The sequence below is a fragment of the Microcaecilia unicolor genome, chromosome 6, assembly GCF_901765095.1.
Source record: "Microcaecilia unicolor chromosome 6, aMicUni1.1, whole genome shotgun sequence".
Taxonomy (NCBI): domain Eukaryota; kingdom Metazoa; phylum Chordata; class Amphibia; order Gymnophiona; family Siphonopidae; genus Microcaecilia; species Microcaecilia unicolor.
The window spans coordinates 344313113-344335438 of NC_044036.1; the positions used below are offsets into that span (position 1 = coordinate 344313113).

The following is a 22326-nucleotide window of genomic DNA, read 5'->3' on the forward strand; positions in this document are numbered from 1 at the left end:
CGGATGACCCCTCTGCAGCGCGGCTCTTTAGCTCAGAGGATTTGCCCAACCTGTTAGTGCAGGCCATGGGCATTTTGAAGATTTCCTCTCCGGAGGACGTCTCTCCCTCAGCCCCTGTTGGCTCTGCCATTATGCTGGGGACGAAGCGCCCGCCTAGAACCTTCCACGTGCATGATGCCATGCACACCTTAATTTCGGCTCAATGGGATGTCCCGGAAGCGAGCCTTAAAGTGGCTAGGGCTATGTCCCGCCTCTATCCTTTGCCCGAAAGTGAACGTGAGGCCTATCTGTGGCCTACCGTGGATTCTTTAATCACTGCGGTGACTAAGAAAACGGCGTTGCCGGTGGAAGGTGGCACGGCCCTAAAGGACGCCCAAGACAGAAGATTGGAGGCGGCCTTAAGGTCGTCCTTTGAGGCGGCTGCTTTAAGTTTGCAGGCCTCAGTTTGCGGCTCCTATGTGGCCAGGGCGTGCCTGACTTTGGTGCAGCGGGCTTCCCCCTCGGATCATTCCTTGAGGGCTGATTGGCCGGCCCTGGAATCGGGCTTGGCCTATTTGGCAGACTTGCTGTATGATGTCTTGAGGGCCTCAGCTAAAGGCATGGCTCAGACAATCTCTGCGCGGCGGTGGCTTTGGCTGAAGCATTGGTCTGCTGACCACGCCTCTAAATCCCGCCTAGCGAAATTGCCTTTTAAAGGCAAGCTGCTCTTTGGGGTCGAGCTGGACAAAATCGTGACCGATCTCGGCACGTCTAAGGGCAAGAAGTTACCAGAGGTCAGGGCTCGGGCTAGTACTCGTCCCGGTACCTCCAGAGGACGGTTTCAGGAAGCCCGTCGGTACCCGCCCGGGCAGGTCGGGCTCTTCTGCCTCCTCTTCCTTCAAGAGGAACTTCTCCCCCAAGCAGCATTCCTTTCGCAGAGACCGCCGTCCCGGAGGTGCTCCCTCCGGTCCTCCCCCAGGGTCTCGTACCCAATGACGGGGCCTTGGTCCACACCCCAGTGCAGATTGGAGGACGGCTGTCCTCGTTTCTGGGCGAGTGGACCACAATAACTTCAGACGCTTGGGTGCTGGAAGTCATCAAAGACGGCTACAAGCTAGAGTTCTGCCGACCCTTAAGAGACGGGTTTGTACTCTCTCCCTGCAAGTCTCCGGTCAAAGCTGTGGCAGTGCAGCAGACCTTGGACAATCTAATCCGCCTGGGTGCGGTCGTTCCGGTGCCAGAAAATCAGCTTGGCAAGGGACGTTACTCCATTTACTTTGTGGTACCAAAGAAAGGAGGTTCTGTACGGCCTATCCTCGACCTCAAAGGGGTCAATCGGGCCTTGAAAGTTCGGCACTTTCGCATGGAGACTCTCCGCTCTGTTATAGCGGCAGTGAAGGCAGGGGAGTACCTGGCATCCTTGAACATCAAGGAAGCGTACTTGCATATTCCCATCTGGCCTCCCCATCAACGCTTTCTGCGTTTTGCAGTCCTGGGCCGACACTTCCAGTTCAGAGCCCTCCCGTTCGGGTTGGCTACTGCTCCGCGGACCTTCTCCAAAGTCATGGTGGTCATCGCGGCCTTCTTGAGGAAGGAAGGAGTACAAGTCCATCCTTATCTGGACAACTGGTTGATCCGAGCCCCCTCTTATGCAGAGTGCGGCAAAGCTGTGAACCGGGTGGTTGCTCTTTTGAGCTCCCTGGGGTGGATCATCAACTGGGAGAAAAGCCAGCTGCGCCCGACTCAGTCCCTGGAGCATCTGGGAGTTCGATTCGACACCCAAGTGGGCAGAGTGTTCCTGCCAGACAATCGGATTGTCAAACTTCAGGCTCAGGTGGACAGTTCCTAGTAGCCTCTCCTCTTCGGGCTTGGGACTATGTGCAGCTGTTGGGCTCTATGACGGCCACGATGGAAGTAGTGCCCTGGGCCAGGGCTCATATGAGACCACTACAACACTCTCTGCTGCAGCGCTGGACTCCGATGTCGGAGGATTATGCTGTGCGCCTTCCCTTGGACCCAGCAGTGCGCAAGGCGCTGAGCTGGTGGATGCAGACAGACAAGTTGTCCGCAGGAATGCCTCTGGTGACCCCGGAGTGGATTGTTGTCGCGACGGACGCCTCTTTGTCGGGCTGGGGAGCCCACTGCTTGGGAAGGACAGCGCAGGGGCTCTGGTCTCCTGCAGAGGCAAAGTGGTCTATCAACCTCCTGGAACTCAGAGCCATTCGGTTGGCGCTTTTGGAGTTCATCCCGGTACTGGCGTTGAAGCCAGTACGGGTCCTGTCGGACAATGCCACGGCTGTGGCCTATGTCAACCGCCAGGGAGGTACCAAGAGCGCCCCTCTAGCCAAGGAGGCTATGAGTCTATGCCAGTGGGCGGAAGCGAACCTGGAGCAGCTGTCAGCGGCCCACATTGCCGGAGTCATGAATGTCAAGGCGGACTTTCTCAGTCGCCATACCTTGGAGCCCGGAGAGTGGCAGCTATCTGCTCAGGCGTTCTTGGACATCACGAAGCGCTGGGGCCAGCCGAGCCTACATCTGATGGCGTCTTCGGCCAATTGCCAAGTGCCGCGCTTTTTCAGCAGAGGACGGGACCCTCGATCCCTGGGAGTAGATGCTCTTCTCCAACAGTGGCCGACACAAGAGCTTCTCTATGTGTTCCCGCCCTGGCCCATGCTGGGCAGGGTGCTAGACCGGGTGGCAAAGCATCCAGGCCGGATAATCCTGGTGGGTCCGGATTGGCCCAGACGTCCCTGGTATGCGGACTTGATCAGGCTCTCAGTCGACGATCCTCTGCGGCTGCCAGTGGAGCAGGGCCTGTTGCATCAGGGTCCCGTGGTGATGGAGGATCCCTCCCCCTTTGGTCTTACGGCCTGGCTATTGAGCGGCAGCGTCTGAGGAAGAAGGGCTTCTCAGACAAGGTCATCGCCACTATGCTGAGAGCGAGGAAGCGCTCTACTTCTACTGCTTACGCCAGGGTTTGGCGTACCTTTGCAGCGTGGTGTGAAGCAGGCTCATTTTCTCCATTCACTGCTCCAATTTCTTCAGTGTTGGCATTCCTGCAAGAAGGTCTGGAGAAAGGCCTGTCGCTCAGTTCCCTTAAAGTCCAGGTAGCGGCCCTGGCTTGCTTCAGGGGCCGCCTGAAGGGTGCTTCCCTGGCTTCGCAGCCAGATGTGGTGCGTTTTCTCAAGGGAGTTAATCACCTGCACCACTCTGTGGTGCCGGCGTGGAATCTCAATCTGGTGCTAAGAGCATTACAGAAGCCGCCTTTTGAACCCTTGTCGAGGGCATCTCTGAAAGACCTGACGTTGAAAGCAGTCTTTTTGGTGGCTATCACTTCAGCCAGAAGAGTTTCCGAGCTCCAGGCGCTCTCATGTCGAGAGCCTTTTCTGCAGTTCACTGAGGCAGGAGTGACTATTCGCACAGTGCCTTCCTTCCTGCCCAAGATTGTCTCTCGCTTCCATGTGAATCAGCAGCTCTGTCTCCCTTCCTTTCGTAGGGAGGACTACCCAGAGGAATACTCTGCTCTTAAATATCTGGATGTGAGACGAGTCATCATCAGATACTTGGAAGTGACCAATGATTTCCGGAAATCGGATCATCTGTTTGTCCTGTTTGCAGGTCCTCGTAGGGTTCTGCAGGCTGCTAAGCCTACAGTGGCAAGATGGGTCAAGGAAGCCATTGCAGCGGCTTATGTGGCCGCGGGGAAGGTGCCGCCTATCCAGCTGAAGGCTCACTCCACAAGAGCTCAGGCGGCCTCGATGGCAGAGGCCGGTTCCGTCTCCTTGGAAGAGATATGCAAGGCGGCAACTTGGGCTTCGGCCCATACATTCTCCAAGCATTACCGCTTGACTGTGGCTGCTCGGGCGGAGGCCCGGTTTGGAGCTTCAGTGTTGCGGTCAGGGATTTCTATGTCCCGCCCTGGGTGAGTACTGCTTCGGTACATCCCACCAGTCTATGGATTGATCAGCTTGATGATATGGAAGGTAAAATTATGTATCATACCTGATAATTTTCTTTCCATTAATCATAGCTGATCAATCCATAGTCCCTCCCAGATATCTGTACTGTTTATATTCTGGTTGCATTTCAGATTCAAGTTTAGTCTTCAGTTCCTGTTCAGGAAGACTTCGTGTTCAAGTTATTTTTTCACTTGGATTCTTCAAGAGTTGAGACGAGTTTGTGTTACAGTGAGCTGCTGCATTCCTCTCCCCTCCGTTTTACGGGGCTGGATTGAGACTTAAATTCTGCCGGCACTCCCTCCCGCTTCGTGCGGCTGTAGGGCAGCTTTGTACCCCTCCCGCTTCGGCGGTGTTAGGGTCAGTCAGCTCCTCCCGCGGTTGCAGGATAAGCCAGATCCCCCCGCATCGGCGGGTGTGGTGTCCCTCCCCCGCTCCGCGGGGATGAGCTGGACGGATTCCCCTCCCCCACTTGTGTGGGGATGAGCTGGGTTAATTCCCCTCCCCCGTTTCGGCGGTGGTGAGCTGGGCAGAGTGTCCCTTTGTGGGTGTAATTCTCTAAGTGCTGAGTCCTGCGGATGGAGCTTTGATATCGACATACTGAGGAGTTTCCGGCAGCACATGACCACATATAGGGAGGCAAAAGTTTGCTGTCTATCTCCACCTGCTGGTAGATGGACACAACCCACCAGTCTATGGATTGATCAGCTATGATTAATGGAAAGAAAATTATCAGGTATGATACATAATTTTACCTTATGCCTGTTGCACTGGGTAGAAGTACCTATCAATTATTCTATTACCAACCCCAGGGTAAATTCACAATAGTCAGTCATATATACTACTAGTAAAAAAGGCCCGTTTCTGTTTTAAAGGAAACGGGCGCTAGCAATGGTTTTTTTTTTTAATTTGTTTGGTAACCATACAGTTGTAGACTCTGTGTATGTGTGTGTGAGTGTATTCTGTATGTGACACTGAGCTACAGTGTGCCAGTGTATGTGTCTGTGTGTGTGCGTGACCCCCTCATTCCGTCCGAAGTGCAGGTACCCCCACCCTTTGTGTTCAAAGCTCTGGGACCACAGGGGCGGGCAGTGAGACAGAGTGTATGTGTGAGTGTGGGTGTGACAGAGAAACAGTGTGTGTGTGTGTGACAGTGAGACACAGAGAGTGAAAGACTGGTTGCGTGTGAGAGAGAGCGTGTGTGTGTGTGACAGAGTATGTGTGTGTGTCTCCATATCATTCTCCTTCCAATAAGCCATTGCAGGATCACAGGGGTGGGCAGTGAAACAGAGTGTATGTGTGACAGAGAGACAGAGTGTGTGTTCTAGAGAGTGTTTGTCACAGTGACACACAGAGAATGAAAGACTGTGTTTGTGTGTGTGTGCATAACCCCCTCCTGTCTGAAGTGCAGGCCCCCCCCCCCCCTTTATGTTCAAAGTTCGGGCCCTCCTCCCTCCTGTGAGTTGCAATGTAAGGTTCCTCTGCATGACAGAGTATGCGTGTGTATGTGTGTCTTTCCATGACCCCCTCCTTCCGTCCGAGGTGCAGTGTCGTCCCCCCCGTCCCCCCCGTGTTTAGATTTTTAGTTCCTTTTCCTTTTTTTATCCAGCGACTGTGCTCTCTTTCCCATGGCCTCCAGCTGCAACATTTGTCCTCTCCCCTTCCCTCCCGTTCTGTTCTCTCCCCACCTCTCCATGTCTCTTTGTCTGTCTCCCCTTCAAGTTCCAGGCCCCCTCCCTCGCTCCCCTTCAAGTTCCTGCCCCCTCCCTCCCCTCCAAGTTTCTGAGCTCTCCCTACCCCCCTCCCTCCCCTTGAAGTTTCTGGCCTCTCTCTCCCTTTAGTGTACCTGCTCGCATAGACTTTGCACTGCTGTGCGTGAACCTCATCCAGCTTGCGTTGTGTTCGATGTCCCCTGTTGAGGCACTGGGAGGGCGGCAGTGTCTTCACCCTTTTTTTTTTTTGTTAGTGCAGCAGGTTCGGGAGGGCGGTTCGGGGCGCCATGAACCTCGGCTTGCGTTTTGGTCGACGTCCCCCCCCCCCCCTTTTTTTTTTTATTGCGGCAGGTTCGGGAGGGCGATTCGGGCCGGCGGTATTCTCGTCAGCTGGGCGGCAATTTCTGGAGGGCGGCAGTCTCGTTAGGTGCAAGCATTGTCAGGGCGGTTGGTTTGCGCAGCAGGTTTGGGAGTGCGTCTCGTGCCTTTTTGTTTTTCCGATTTGTTTTTTTTATTTTGCGCGTACCAGTTCCTCCGATCAGCTGTGTGGGTTCACTAACGTCATCACGTTCTAACCTGCTTAGCAGACCACCTCCGTGGGGTCCATGGTCCCAGGCAGGTTAGAACGTTGGAGGTGAGTATTATTATATAGGAAATGCCACTACCATTTAACTAATACATTACTTTTTTCTTTTAAACATATTACAAACACATTATTATGTGCATTAAATTTTACAATCTTTATTATGAAAAGCTCACTAACAATAAAACACTCTCTATCCAGCACTCTCACAGTATGCTCTCCATGTAATGCCTTTTACAAACCGCTCATCCCCAGTACCAATAATCAGCTGTGACTCTTCCCAATGTTCCAAATTTGAGACCCATTTCACCTTACAGTTCTTACTGTTCTCCTAAACCGGAGACATCACACGTTAAACAAAATGTTTCTTTCAGCTTGCTCTCAAATCCTTATTAGTTTCTGAGAAGAACTTATTAATCCATGAAGAAAAACTGTGGATTGCTTGACAGGAAGTGAGGTAGAAGTACTGGATGCTGGAGAGCTCCATATGGTATGCCTACGGAGTTTAGAGGTCGGAAACAGTCTCCTGATGAAGTGGCAAAAAGAAACACGGCCAGTGTTGGGACCAAAAAGTTTATGAGACCAGAAGATATTGTGTATAAGTGGATGGAATAGATGTCAAGCAATCCACAGTTTTGTTTGCTTTGGAGGAGGCAAGACGGCAGGACTTTGAGTGCTGGCATGTGCTCAAGGCCCTGAGCTCAGTTTTTAAGATATGAAAGTACAACAGCAGCAGCAGAAACAGCAAAGGCAAGTGAAATGAAGTGAAGTATAAGGAAGAAGGACAGATGCTGGCCTATGGAGGGGAAGGAGAAGGAAGTAATGGAGGGAGGAATGGTGGATTTGGGAGAGGGAATTGCTGAAGGTTTTAACTTAGGGCTGGCCCTGCTTCCCCCTCTGTTCCGCTGGCAGAAGAGCAGTACTTCTTTAAAAAAAAAAAAAAAAAAGCCATACGCATCACCATAGCGGGACAGACTAAGGTCTATCAAACCCAGTATCCTGCTTCCAACAGTGGCCAATCCAAGTCACAAGTACCTGGCAGAAATCCAATTAGTAGCTTCATTTCGTGCCCCTAGTACTTGTATATTTGGAAAGCGTAAACAGATGCTTCACGTCTACCCGTTCAACTCCACTCATTATTTTTATAGACCCCTCAGCCGTCTCTTTGCCAAACTGAAGAGCCCTAGTCTCTTTAGCCTTTCCTCATAGAGAAGTCGTGCCATCCCCTTTATCATTTTCACAGTGCTTTTTTTGTAGAAAAAAAGGTGCCGGTACTCATTGTGGGCGGGGTCACCACACATGGCACCGCCCCTATTATAGCCACACCCACATTAGTCACACCCCTTATACCAGCCATGGCGCATATAAACAGACATCATTGAAAATATAAAACTAGTATAGGAGAAAAAATAATGTGATTTCTTTTCATTATAAATAATTTCTGTAAGCTGTTACAGCTCCAGTATACCCAGTGCAAAATAAGACAAATTCCAAACACTAAAATGAAAATAAAATGATTTTTTCTACCTTTGTTGTCTGGTGACTTTGTTTTTCTATCCATATTAGTCCCAGTCTCTGATTCTGCTCCTATCTGTTCTCTTAACTCCATTTCCAGGGCTTCCTTTCCATTTATTTCTTTACTTTCTTCCTTTCTTCTTCTTTTGTTGCCCTGCATCCATAAGTAAAAGCTGGGTCCTCCTCCATGGAATTGAATGGAGGAGGTATAACATGGATCCAGCTTTTGCCTATTTTCTCCATCCATGTGCAGTTTTTCTCCTCTTCCCTTTCCCTCAGCTCCATCCATGTGCATCTTTTTTCTTTCCTCCCCTCCATTCATGTCCAGCACTTCTCCTCTCTCCTCCCCTCTATCCATGTCCAGCATTTCTCATCTCTCTTCCCTCCTCTGTATCCATATAAAGCAATAATTCTCTCTCCCCTCTCCTCCATCCAAGTCAGCATTTCTCCTCTCTCCTAGCCAACTCCTCCATCCATCCATGTCCAGCAATTCTCCTCTATCTCCTGCTCTCCTCTCCATCCATTTCTAGCATTTCTCCTCTCTCCCCTCTCATCCATGTCCAGCAATTCTCTCTTCCCTGTCCTCCCCTCCCCATCCAGCGATTCTCCTCTCTCCCCTCCATGTCCAGCAATTCTCTCTTCCCTGCCCTCCCATCCCATGTCCAGCAATTCTCTCTCCCCTGCCCTTCCCTCCCATCCCATGTCCAGCAATTCTCTCTCCCTTGCCCTTCCCTCCCATGTCCAGCAATTCTCTCTTCCCTGCCCTTCCCATGTCCAGCAATTCTCTCTCCCCTGCCCTTCCCTCCCATGTCCAGCAATTCTCTCTCCCCTGCCCTTCCCTCCCATCCCATGTCCAGCAATTCTCTCTCTCTCTTGCCCTTCCCTCCCATCCCATCAATTCTCTCTCCTCTGCCCTTCCCTCCCATCCCATGTCCAGCAATTCTCTCTCCCCTGCCCTTCCCATGTCCAGCAATTCTCTCTCCCCTGCCCTTCCCTCCCATGTCCAGCAATTCTCTCTCCCCTGCCCTTCCCTCCCATCCCATGTCCAGCAATTCTCTCTCCCCTGCCCTTCCCTCCCATCCCATGTCCAGCAATTCTCTCTCTCTCTTGCCCTTCCCTCCCATCCCATCAATTCTCTCTCCTCTGCCCTTCCCTCCCATCCCATGTCCAGCAATTCTCTCTCCCCTGCCCTTCCCTCCCATGTCCAGCAATTCTCTCTCCCCTGCCCTTCCCATGTCCAGCAATTCTCTCTCCCTTGCCCTTCCCTTCCCTCCCATCCCATGTCCAGCAATTCTCTCTCCCCTGCCCTTCCCTCCCATCCCATGTCCAGCAATTCTCTCTCCCTTGCCCTTCCCTCCCATCCCATCCCATGTCCAGCAATTCTCTCTCCCTTGCCCTTCCCTCTCATCCCATGTCCAGCAATTCTCTCTCCCCTGCCCTTCCCTCCCATCCCATGTCCAGCAATTCTCTCTCCCTTGCCCTTCCCTCCCATTATTTCCAGCGATTCTCTGCCTCTCCCCTGCCCTCCCATCGACGTGCAGCGATTTTTCCGTCCCTCCCCTGCCCTCACCTCTCCCATATCCAGCGATTCTTCGTCCCCCAGCGTCCTCCTTCACTGCCTGCCAGCCAGCGTCGGAGTCAGAAGCGAACGGTGCAGGCAGCGATTGGCTGGCAGCATCGTAGCTTCCCTCTGCAAGTCCCGCCTACAACTTCCTGTTTACGCATAGGCGGGACTTGCAGAGGGAAGCTACGACGCTGCCAGCCAATCGCTGCCTGCACCGTTCGCTTCTGACTCCGACGCTGGCTGGCAGGCAGTGAAGGAGGACGCTGGGGGACGAAGAATCGCTGGATATGGGAGAGGTGAGGGCAGGGGAGGGACGGAAAAATCGCTGCACGTCGATGGGAGGGCAGGAGAGAGGCGGAGAATCGCTGGAAATAATGGGAGGGGAGGGGAGGAGGAGAAAAAGGTGCCGGTACGCCGTACCGTTGCGTACCGGCACAAAAAAAGCACTGCATTTTCATCACCCTTCTCTGTACCTTTTCTAATTCTGCATTATCTTTTTTGAGATGGGGTGACCAAAATTGCATACAATATTTGAGAGACGGTCTCACTATGGAGCAATACAAATGCTTTATAATATTAGTTATGTTCTCTGGTCCTTTCCTAGTAATTCCCAACATTCTAATTTGCTTTCTTAGCAGATGCTGCACACCGAGCAGAGGGGTATCAAAGAACCAGCAATGACAACACCTAAATCCTTATTCTGGGTGGAGACTCCTAAGTTGTAAGCGTACATCATGTAGCTATAGTTTGGGTTCCTCTTCCCTAAATGTATAGCTTTACACTTGCTCACAATAAACATCTCCTGCAACTTGGATGCCCAGTCTGCCAATCTCATTAGGTCATCTTACAGTTGTTCACAATCCTCTTGTGATTTAACAACTTTAAATAACTTTGTGTTGTCAGCAAATTTAATCACCTCACCCCTTATTCCCATTTCTACATCATTTATAAAAATGTTAAAAAGCAGTACAGACCCCCTGAGGAATCCCACTATTTAACCCTTTTCTTAGAATATTGACCATTTAACCCTACTTTTTTTTTAAAATCTTTTAGCTGGTTCTTAATCCACAATGGGACACTGCCTCCTATCCCATGACTATCTAATTTCCTCAGGAGTCATTCATGAGGTACCCTGTCAAATGCCTTCTGAAAATCCAGATACACAATATTGACCGGCTCACCTTTATCCACTTGTTTATTTCTCTCTTCAAAGAAATGCAGCAGTTTGGTGAAGCAAGATTTCCCCTGACTATATGCTCAATAGTTTTTGCATTGCCTTCTATATGGACTTTAAAATATATGACTTCACCAAAGACAATGCTCACCAGGAACCCTGTGAATTCTCTTATTTTCTGTACCTTGTGACTTACTGTTATTACTATTACTTTATAAATGCTTTTTTTAAATCTCTTTTAACTTAACCTATAAATGCATTATTTTGCCAACTGGGGTTAATATCATGCCAACAAAGTGTCACAGGATCCACCAGTACTGTAATCAGGCTACTGAGGCATAAAGTGCTGTTCTCCTGCCAACAGGAAGAGGAGGATCATAGTCATAGCACTCCTAGACATATACTTAATGAAAAATCCAACCCTGAATGTAATAGCTTTTAGTATATATACATCATATACAGAGCTATGGAGTCGGTACACCAAACCTTCAGCTCTGACTCCAACTGATATTAGGCTTTACAAAGCAACCTACACATCCAGCTTCTCCTATATAAGCACAAAATTATGGAATGCACTGCCAAAAACTGTGAAAACAATCTACGACCATCTAAACTTTAGGAAATCACTAAAAACCAACTTGCTCTAAAAGGCATACCCTACTGACCCAACATAAATGCCTACACCCTGCAACACAGCAAAACCAAAGATCGTATTGGACACTATATAACCTTCCCTTTAGCCGACCCACATTTTTTTTATTTTTTTGTTACATTTGTACCCCGCGCTTTCCCACTCATGGCAGGCTCAATGCGGCAGGCAATGGAGGGTTAAGTGACTTGCCCAGAGTCACAAGGAGCTGCCTGTGCCGGGAATCAAACTCAGTTCCTCAGTTCCCCAGGACCAAAGTCCACCACCCTAACCACTAGGCCACTCCTCCACTCCTCCATTGTGCCTGAAACGCACGAACCTCTTTCAAGCACACATTACTATGTAACTGTCTATCTACCGGACTTGGCGAACACCTTTACAGTACTATGTAAGCCACATTGAGCCTGCAAATAGGTGGGAAAATGTGGGATACAAATGTAATAATAATAATCTAAAATCAAACAGGACAAAGATATGTATATGTAAGTATAAAACGATATAAACAGGAGTTGGTACATTTTAACCGACTTCGACTTCACAACTCCAACGACACAGCCTGTTTCATATATATGATTTGTGTATACGGAAAAATTAGGTTCTTACCTTGGTAATTTTCTTTCCTTTAGCCATAGCAGATGAAGCCATTACGTATGGGTTGGGTCCATCAACCAGCAGGGGGAGATAGAGAGCACTCAACTTTTCACAGTGCCTCATGGCCAGCCAGCTCCACTGCCTCTTCAGTATTTGAAGCTTCCAAAGCAATATGGCAAACCTTGGGGTCATCTTTGACTCTTCTCTCTCCTTCTCTGCTCATATCCAGCAGACCGCCAAGACCTGTCGTTTCTTTCTTTACAACATCCGTAAAATCCGCCCCTTTCTTTCCGAGCACTCTACCAAAACCCTCATCCACACCCTTGTCACCTCTCGTTTAGACTACTGCAATCTGCTTCTTGCTGGCCTCCCACTTAGTCACCTCTCCCCTCTCCAGTCGGTTCAAAACTCTGCTGCCTGTCTCATCTTCCGCCAGGGTCGCTTTACTCATACTACCCCTCTCCTCAAGACCCTTCACTGGCTCCCTATCCGTTTTCGCATCCTGTTCAAACTTCAACTAACCTATAAATGTATTCACTCTGCTACTCCCCAGTATCTCTCCACACTCGTCCTTCCCTACACCTCTTCCCGTGCACTCCGCTCCATGGATAAATCCTTCTTATCTGTTCCCTTCTCCACTACTGCCAACTCCAGACTTCGCGCCTTCTGTCTCGCTGCACCCTACGCCTGGAATAAACTTCCTGAGCCCCTACGTCTTGCCCCATCCTTGGCCACCTTTAAATCTAGACTGAAAGCCCACCTCTTTAACATTGCTTTTGACTCGTAACCACTTGAAACCACTCGCCTCCACCTACCCTCCTCTCTTCCTTCCCGTTCACATTAATTGATTTGATTTGCTTACTTTATTTATTTTTTGTCTATTAGATTGTAAGCTCTTTGAGCAGGGACTGTCTTCTATGTTTGTGCAGCGCTGCGTATGCCTTGTAGCGCTATAGAAATGCTAAATAGTAGTAGTAGTAGCTCAGGGCTCTCCATCTCTACGGAGGCCGCGCCTTGCAGAGAATTCAAAATGGTGTCCGCTGCCAGCGCTGAGCGGGAAGAATCATCGCTCGCCGTGCTCGGGCTGGCTCTTACACCTGTGCAGCATGATTTACAGAGCCCCGCTGCTGATTTGCGCTTGCCACACCGGGAATAGCGCTTTACATTCTCTGCAGCCATCGCCGAAAATGGCGGGAAAATTCAAAATGGCGGTTTTGCGCCAAAAACACCCCGATTGCGGGCCCACCCCGGAGGAGTTAGAAAACACTCTTACCTCACCGGACCGAGTATCATAGTTCCGGTCCCATAGAAGAATCAAAGGAAAGGAGAAATTAGATCTTACCTGCTAATTTGCTTTCCTTTAGTCCCTCCGGACCGGACCAGGATTGGACTGATGGGTTGTGCTCGCCTACCAGCAGGTGGAGACTGAGAAAAAACTCTGACTCTAGAGAGCCAATAGGAGCCCTGGCCATGTGACCTTAGCCTCAGTATTTGAATAACAAAGCAGGAAAGAAAGAAAGACCTTCTGTGCCGTATGGAATCCTAGCAGCCACAAAGCACTCGGCAACGCCAAGTATCAGAGCTCACCAGCAACTCTCACCAGAGAAGTGGTATGGCCCGATATGTATTACAGCTCACCAGCAACTCTCACTAGAGAAGTGGTATGGCTCACTTGTACTATAGCTCACCAGCAAATCTCACCAGAGAAGCGATATGGCTCACATGTAATATAGCTCACCAGCAACTCTCCCCAGAGAAGTGGTATGGCTCACTTGTCTTATAGCTCACCAGCAACTCTCACCAGAGAAGTGGTATGGCCCTCTTAAGATTTTATATATATTCCATCAACTGAGCTTACCAGCAACTCTCACCAGAAAAGTGGTAAATCATATTTAAGGTTTTATAGATATTCCAGCAACTGAGCTCAGCCACAACTCTCACCAGAGAAGTGGTATGGCGTATTTAAGGTTTTATAGATAGATTCCAGCAATTGAGCTCACCAGCAACCACCAGAGATGTGGTATAGACCACGTAAAGTTCTGTATATATATAGTATTGTTCCACGAATCGTAAAGGAATGAATACACTTCCTACTGAATACACTTCCTACTTAATAAAAGAAGCTAAAGAGTAGAGAGAACATGGGAGGGGCCTGGTCCGGTCCGGAGGGACTAAAGGAAAGCAAATTAGCAGGTAAGATCTAATTTCTCCTTCCTTAGCGTCCCTCCGGACCGGACCAGGATTGGACTGATGGGAAGTACCAAAGCAGTAATCTGAAGGGAGGGACCCTATGAAAACTGCAGAGAAATGTTCATGCTGCATAGACCACCTGGCGACAACTAACATGTAGTGTGTCCCAATGAGCAAAATAAAATGAAACTAGGACTAAGTTGCCAACTTACCAATGTGCACCGAGAGCACCAAAAATCGCCGTAGTAAGAATAGAGCCCGCTTCTGAAGTTGTGGAATATGTTGTAATACGCTGTGGAACTGCCCTCTCAGCGAGAAGAGAAATAGACATTCTCATTTCCTTGATCCTTCGCGATATAGCGGGTTAGAAACAATGAAAAACTTTTACGCCTACTGGCTAGAAGGACAAAACCAATAAGAAAAAACCGATTGGGAAAGGTGAAAACTTTAAACTACAGCAGACCGAAAAGAAGTTACCAACCGTAGAAGTATTCCACACATAGATCTACTTGCTGCAATGGCTACTGGGAAATACTGCTTGAAGAGGAAAACTTTATAGAAAAAGTTATGGCTACTAGAAAACAGAACTTTAAGAGTCTGTTCACCTAGTTCACCTAGCTGGTGGACGAAGCGGGAGGTACAGGTGCAGGACTCCTTTAAGAAACCGCTTTGACAGTGGATGCTGCATAAGCGTGCGGTTGTCAACAGTATCATGCATCACTGATAGAGCTGCCAAATGAACTCTAATGGATGAGTAAGACAGACAAGATTTCGCAAGATGCAGAAGATATTCCAAAACATGCAAAATGGATACTGTTTGTGGAATGAAGTGGCGAGAGGAGTACCACAGAGTGAACCGTCGCCACTTTGATTCATAGGACTTTAATGTAGATTTCTGTCTGGAAGCAATTAAAACTTGAAGTACTTCCTGCGAAAATATCAAAGATGTTGCAGACCCAGTAACCACGCCATAAGTTTGAGTGACTGGGGGTCCGGATGTAGAAGGGTGCCTTGGTTCTGCGTAAACACCTAGTGAGATGATGGAAGAAACGCATAAAGAAGGTTGAAAAACCCCTGCTGGACGTTGGCATCTGTCCCTGTCTCCGTCAAGACTGTTGCTGAACGGAAGAAGCAAGAAATGTTCGTGAGCCTGAAGGCAAAAAGAGATAGCCCTGAAGTGTCGCAGTGAGGAAGTAAGGCTGAAAAAATGAGAGTCCATTCACCTAAACGCAGGGTGACACAACTAAGAAAAAATGAGTACAAACTCAAGAGTATACTCTTAACTCCTCCTTGGCGGATGACATAACCCATTGCCATGGCAAGGACCAACATAGCTCTCTCCGCCTTGTTTGTCAGTAGGGAAAACAAAATTCACCCGAAGGTAAAACGAATTGCTGAGGTCCCCCAGAAAAAAAATATATAAAAACAAGCTTCTGCCAAAAAGTGTACTGCACGAAGCATCCCAATGACAGAACTAAGGTTCTTGAGATAACTAGATGACACTTAAATAGCGCGATTGATGACCCTGAGATTCGCAATAGGATGAAGGAAAATTCCTTCTTGGGCATTAGAAAGTAAAATTGCATTCTGCAGACTAGAGCGAGGAAATGGCCGAAGGCCCAAGGTCACCAAGAAAAATATAAACTGGGATGTTTGCAGAGGAGACAAAAGACTGTGCGCCAACCTGACTAAACAAAGAGAAAATCAGAGATATCTGATGAGAGATCAAATGAGAGATCAAATGAGAGGCCTGGCTACAATCACCACCCAACCTAGAGACTGTAAGAAATGCAACACCCGGTGCGTGTCCTGAGAACTCTGCTGATAAGACTTTCTCCAATTAGGCAGTCGTCTAGGTAAGAATGAAATGACCCTAAGAGCGCAATGAACATCCTCTTAGATCTATAAAAGAACGGAAGAGAGAGTACTGCTGAAAATGACCGGTTAATGCATAAGCAAAAAACTAGCCATTCTCTGGATCCTGAGGAGAAGAGGAAGGGTGACCAAGGACACCAGTTAAATAGGGCTACAAACTCCAACCCTATCTCTATGGCGTTCCATAGTTGGGTAAGTTCTGAATATAGAAAGTTCTGAATATAGGAGTCCACCAGCTATGGTAGTACGCTCCGGACAGAAAAAAATTGTCCCAGTATGAACGTCTGATTCACCGGCCTGTAATTTCTTGGATCTCCCTAATCCACATACCACTAATCCACGTACCACGGTCATGCGTCCTCCCTCACTGAGATGTAGATTGTAAGCTCCTTTGAGCAGGGAACGTCCTTCTTTGTTAATTTGTACAGCGCTGCGTAACCCTAGTAGCGCTCTAGAAATGTTAAGTAGTAGTAGTAGTACCAGACTCACACCCAATAGATATGAATGTTGAGCTTGTTTCAGGTTAAAACACCGAACCTAGGCCCAGGGTCCCCGGTGTTCCTAGTGGTGAACAGCCATGGCAAATATTGTATGCGTTAGTTTGCAGAATTACTGCAAAGCCTTGCTTTTGGAGCAGAGATTTCTGTTCGATACTCTCGTGAGAGGTTTTTGTTTTTTTTTCTTTAATGCTGTTCTGGCTGTAGAAAGGTGGACATTTGAGCTTCCCCAGAATGGCAAAACTTATGTACCTATGCCCATTAGATATGAATGCTGGACTTGATGGACTTTAGGCCTTACCCAGCATAACCATACTTATGTACCTATGGTATAAATACACAGGAAGTGAGTGAATCCCCTTCCAATTGAAAGAACACTCTGGAGTGAAGGCGCATAGAATGAAAATGAAAAAGGACAAACTTGGAAATTACCTGTAACGAAAAAAGTGAAGTTGTGCCACAGCCACTTGGTGAAGGCAGTGTAGACAAGACTGTATCTGAATTCAAGAAAGCTTGATATAACATCAGGTCTCTAAGGAAGAGGAAGAGATAGCAGATGGTATGTATAGGCATACTGGACCAAACCAGGATGTTTATAATCTGCCAGTGCTGAACTGATAGAGTAGAGACAAACACGAGTAGATGGTTTGAGGACCGTCCACTATCTTTAAGTGAAAGGATGACTTTATTCTCTAAGTGACCATATGTCCTGTAAAAACCAGAAGAAAGCTAAAATGAAATATGAGAGGCTTCAAGGCAGTTGGAAAAGAAGGGAAGACATGAATAAAGCATGCCTGCTAAGGCAGCTGAGTGACTGGGAGCTTGGTAGACAGGACTGTCCCTCAGAGAATATGAAAGAGCTGATATATCCCCATGGCATCTGAACAATATACTGTATGCCTCTAGAGAAGGCTTCTTAAAGCCGGAAAAAGAAAACACTGTATAACACTACAGCCATTGAGAGTGATTGTCTGTTAAGTTCTTAAAACACTATATAACATCATAGGCATGGAGTAAAATGCTTGAAAGGAACTAAGATATTATGGTCAGAATTGCAAAGTACCAATCAATTGACTCTTAGACAATGTAGTCCTATTCATCAGGGAATGAGAAAGACAGAAATTTACTCTATGCCTATAGAGAAAGTTTCTAAAGTTCTTAAAACACTGTATAATACTACAGCTATTGAGGAAAATGCTTGAAATGAATTATGATATTATATTATGATAAGATGTAGATTTTCCACCAGGCAATGAAAAATGACTGAGCACCAGAAAAAACTAGTGTTAACAGCCCCGTGATACATAGAAATTTAAAAGAAGAAAAGCTTGTTATATATCCATATATGAAAGGAGCCCCCTTTCAACCAAATATTGCCTGCTGATGTGAAGAGCATTTTAGAATACGCCGTTCAGCACATACAAAAGTGTACACATTTTGGAGCAGAACTGCTCTATGAACTGCAGCCTTACCTTCAGCAGAGAGATCCCCGACTGATAAGATGGAGGGAGAAACAAAATGGCCGCTGTTCGCGCCACTGGCCCCGTGGCAATCGACAGCGCGCCAGACACCTCCGAACAAGTGGAGCCCAGTGGAACGTTGAAGAAACAACAGCCGGCGAAAAAGGCCCCGAAAAAACCGGAGGCAGCACCGGACCCGAAGAAACCTAGAAGGGAGAGCAAAATTTACACGTTCCGGCTGCGTGAACTGCGCGACGCTGACCAACAGCAGCTGTTTGAACTTTTAAGCCATATCGGAAAAAACAGGTGGTTGCGCTTACGCGGTTCGCACCTTTCTTTTTTTTTTTTTTTTTCATTTGTTTAAACTGCCGCCGCCGCCAAAACGCAAGAAAATGGAGGAAATTAAATCTGACGAGAAAAATCGCTGTTTAAAGTCACAGATACTGAATTATTTTCTTCTGTTTGTTTTTTGTTTTTTTTTTTTTATAACCCCTCAATCATAATAAAACACTGGAGCTGCTTGCTCGTTAGAAGTCTGGGGAAAGAAAGGCTGCTTCTTTGAATTTCCTTTTATTTGATTTAATTCTTTTAAAGCAGCTACCTGTTAAAAGTGGCTGCCTCTCCCAAAGACGGTACACCTTTCCAGAGAAAGGGACGGCCCTTCCCTGCTAAGCCAGGGAGATGGGGAGGAAGGGGGGTGGACTCGAGACACCCGAGTTTAACACCCCCGAGGCTGTCAAAGAAAGAAGAGAAAGGAAACCCTGTCAAGCCTCTAAATAAGATTCCAGGCACAGAAGAATTATCACAAATATCTGTAATATCTAAAGAGAAAAGGAGAGAGACTAATGGGCTCACTTCCTACCTGCTGGGAGACTGAGAAAATACTGAGGCTAAGGTCACATGGCCAGGGCTCCTATTGGCTCTCTAGAGTCAGAGTTTTTTCTCAGTCTCCACCTGCTGGTAGGCGAGCACAACCCATCAGTCCAATCCTGGTCCGGTCCGGAGGGACGCTAAGGAAACCTCTGTTCCATTTTTTTTTTTTAACGCTGTGAGGAAAGCAGAAGTAATAAGAACTCCGGAGGCTCAGATGAGTGGGAAAGGCAGGGAAAGGCGAACCAATGTGCCTGCATCCACTGAGTGGGAAAGGACAGGGAAAAGCAAGCTAATATGTCCACATCCACGGGGGCATGGGTAAGGCAGGGAAAGGGCTAACCTATGTGCCTTCAAAGTGAAGCTGCTAAAGCCTCTAACACCCCAGCTAACAACTGGCAAGCCAGGAGCCACCCCCAGGCAGATTTTTGATGGAGCTCGAAGAAGCTGCAGCCACCCTGCTTAGGGAGATAGAGAATACTGAAGAGACAGTGGAGCTGGCTGGCCATGAGGCACTGTGAAAAGTTGAGTGCTCTCTATCTCCCCCTGCTGGTTGATGGACACAACCCATATGTAATGGCTTCATCTGCTTGATGACAAGGAACATCTGTTTTTGCTGCAAAGGATAGGATGGGCAGTTTTACAAATATTGAAGTAAATAATATGCCACAGCTTATACACTAGTAACATGCAACTGGCCTAATTATGCAAGGCTTATACAATAATGAAAATACCATAATAAACAGAAATGAGGAATCACAAAACAGAAAGCACATCTGAAAAAGGGATATGCAGGAGGGGGGTGGGGGTGGGGGTGTTAACAGAAACCAAGCAACTTTATCATGGGATCTGAAAGAAATGCAGGAGTAGCCTGCACTGAGCAGAGAGCCAGCGTTTAAAACCTGCCCCTTGGGACCCTGGGCAAGTCATTACCTCCATTACCTGAGGTGCAAATCACCACCCTCACTATGGGAAAGGTAGGTAACATGTATATGGATGCTTACATAGGGTCGTCATCAGGCTCCCACCCCTCCAGCTCCTTGAAACAGAAGAAGCATTGAGCCACATCAGGGCTGTTCTCGCTTGGACAGTGGATGAATCCTGCAGCAGCCATCTAACGAAGGGGAAAAACAAAACAAAAGAACTCACCTCTTAACAAACTTACCAAATCCTCCAACACCCACATCTCTACCAACTACTTAAACACAGCACTGGTAACTTTACAAAAGAGCACAACCCATCTTTTGAGGACCCTTTACTGGGGCACAAATGCACCCCTACCACTCTGAATCCCTCTTACCCCTGCTATAGTACTGGCACCCCCCCCCTTCCATTCTTACCTTCCTGCAAGGTACAGGTGCACACCTACCCTTCCTCCCTCATCCCACTTACATTCCCCACCTATGACATCTTGGCATCTTCTAAAAAGGTAATATACAAATCTGTATTCTCATTTTGGCTGCAGAGTGGTGGAATGCTTTACCAGTCAGAGCCAAGTAGGGATGGACCAAAGTCTCATCAGCTGAGGGCTGATTGAAGTAACTTTACTGCACCAAATACTTGTATGTGACCCGATACGGGTCAGTGTTTCAACGGTTCTACCGTCTGCCTCAGGGGTCAAAATACTTCTGGGAAGTATTATGAATGCAAAAAATGAAATCTTAGTAATACAGTATGGTCGCAACGGACGCTACTGAAAAGCCCACCAAAACAAAAAAGCTTTACCAATCACAAAAAAAACCCCATTATCTCATTACAAACTATTTTGCAAAGCAATTGAAATTATTTTATTTCTATTATTTGTGTTGCTTAAGAAGTAGCCTGATGGTTAGGGCAGAAAGTGTTGATCCTGGCAACCTAGGCTTGATTCCCACTGCAGCCACTTGTGACCTTGGGCAAGTTATTCAACCCTTCATTATCCCAGGTTCAAAAACTTAGATTGTTTCGTCTAGTAGCATAGTAGTAGTATTAGTACCTAAGGATTGAAAGATGTTGGTTCTGCTTTATTTTATTGTTAAGCTCCTAGGAATTCCTCGTTCTCCTTTAGATAAGCACACAATTTCATGGAAGGTTACAAATACTAGATGTTAGACTGAGTAATCTTTCTTGGCAAAGTAGACTCCTTGTGACCCTGGGTGACTTACCCCAGGTGCAAAAATTAGATTACATAAGTATTCCCATACTGGGAAAGACCAAAGGTCCATCAAGCCCAGCATCCTGTTTCCAACAGTGACCAATCCAGGTCACAAGTACCTGGCAAGATCCCAAAAAAGTACAAAACATTTTATACTGCTTATCCCAGAAATAGTGGATTTTCCCAAGTCCATTTAATAATGGTCTATGGACTTTTCCTTTAGGAAGCCGCCCAAACCTTTTTTAAACTCCACTAAGCTAACCGCCTTTACATTTTCTGGCAACAAATTCCAGAGTTTAATTACACGTTGAGTGAAGAAACTTTCTCCGATTCGTTTTAAATTTACTACAGGATACTTCCTAACATTTTTCTTGAGTCTGCCCCCCTTCAATCTCATTTCATGTCTTCTAGTTCTACCGCCTTCCCATCTATGGAAAAGGTTTGTTTGCGGATTAATACCTTTCAAATATTTGAACGTCTGCATCATATCACCCCTGTTCAGGTCAGCAAGTCTCTCCTCATATGTCTTGTAACGCAAATCCCATACCATTTTTGTAGCTTTTCTTTGCACCGCTTCAATTTTTTTACATCCTTAGCAAGATACGGCCTCCAAAACTGAACACAATACTCCAGGTGGGGCCTCACCAACGACAGAGCGATGGGGTCTGATGGGATACACCCGAGGGTGCTTAAGGAACTCAGAGTTCTTTCGGCTCCGCTGATGGACCTATTCAGTGCTTCCTTAGATACTGGAGTGGTCCTGGCGGACTGGAGAAGGGCGAATGTGGTTCCTCTGCACAAGAGTGGAAGTAAGGAGGAGGTTGGGAATTACAGACCTGTCAGTCTGACCTCGGTGGTGAGTAAGCTAATGGAAACGCTTCTAAAGAGGAGGACTGTGAGCTTTCTTGAACTACATGGAATGCAGGACCCGAGGCAACATGGCTTCACTAGTGGCAGGTCGTGTCAGACGAATCTGTCTTCTTCGACTGGGTGACCAAACAGTTGGATGTGGGAGGGGTGCTTGATGTGGTATACTTGGATTTCAGCAAAGCCTTTCACATGGTTCCGCACAGGCGACTGATAAATTGAGTGCCCTCGGTATGGGACCTAGAGTAACAGATTTGCTCTGAAAAAAAGGATGTCATCAGTGGAGTACCACAGGGATCTGTCCTAGGGCCGGCTTTTTTAAACATCTTTGTGAGCGATATTGTGGAGGGGCTGTCTGGTAAGGTTTGTCTCTTTGCGTATCATACTAAACTCTGCAACAGGGTGGACGCTTTGGAGGGTGTGAATGACATGAGGAAGGACCTAGCGAAGCTAGAGGAATGAACCGATATTTGGCAACTAAGGTTTAATCCCAAAAAATGCAGGGTCATGCACTTGGGTCTCAAAAATCTGAGGGAATGGTACAATATAGGGGGTGTAGTGCTTCAGTGTGGGAAGGAAGAGCGGGACTTGGTGGTGATTGAAAGCTTTAAGGTCGTCACACACAAACAGGTAGAAAAAGCGACCGCCAAAGCCAGAAGGATGCAGGATGCATAAAGAGAGGCATGACCAGCAGGAAAAAGGCGGTGATA

At 47.7% G+C, this 22326-nt stretch overlaps 1 protein-coding gene across 1 annotated transcript in view; it reads right to left on the reverse strand.

Annotated features, from left to right (window-relative positions):
* Window positions 1–22326, reverse strand: part of LOC115472381 (baculoviral IAP repeat-containing protein 5-like) — a 39942-nt gene that overhangs the window by 16507 nt on the left and 1109 nt on the right. Inside the window, exon 2 of the mRNA XM_030206633.1 lies at window positions 19620–19729. Coding sequence (XP_030062493.1) covers window positions 19620–19729 — 110 coding nt within the window. The remainder of the gene's footprint in view (window positions 1–19619; window positions 19730–22326) is intronic.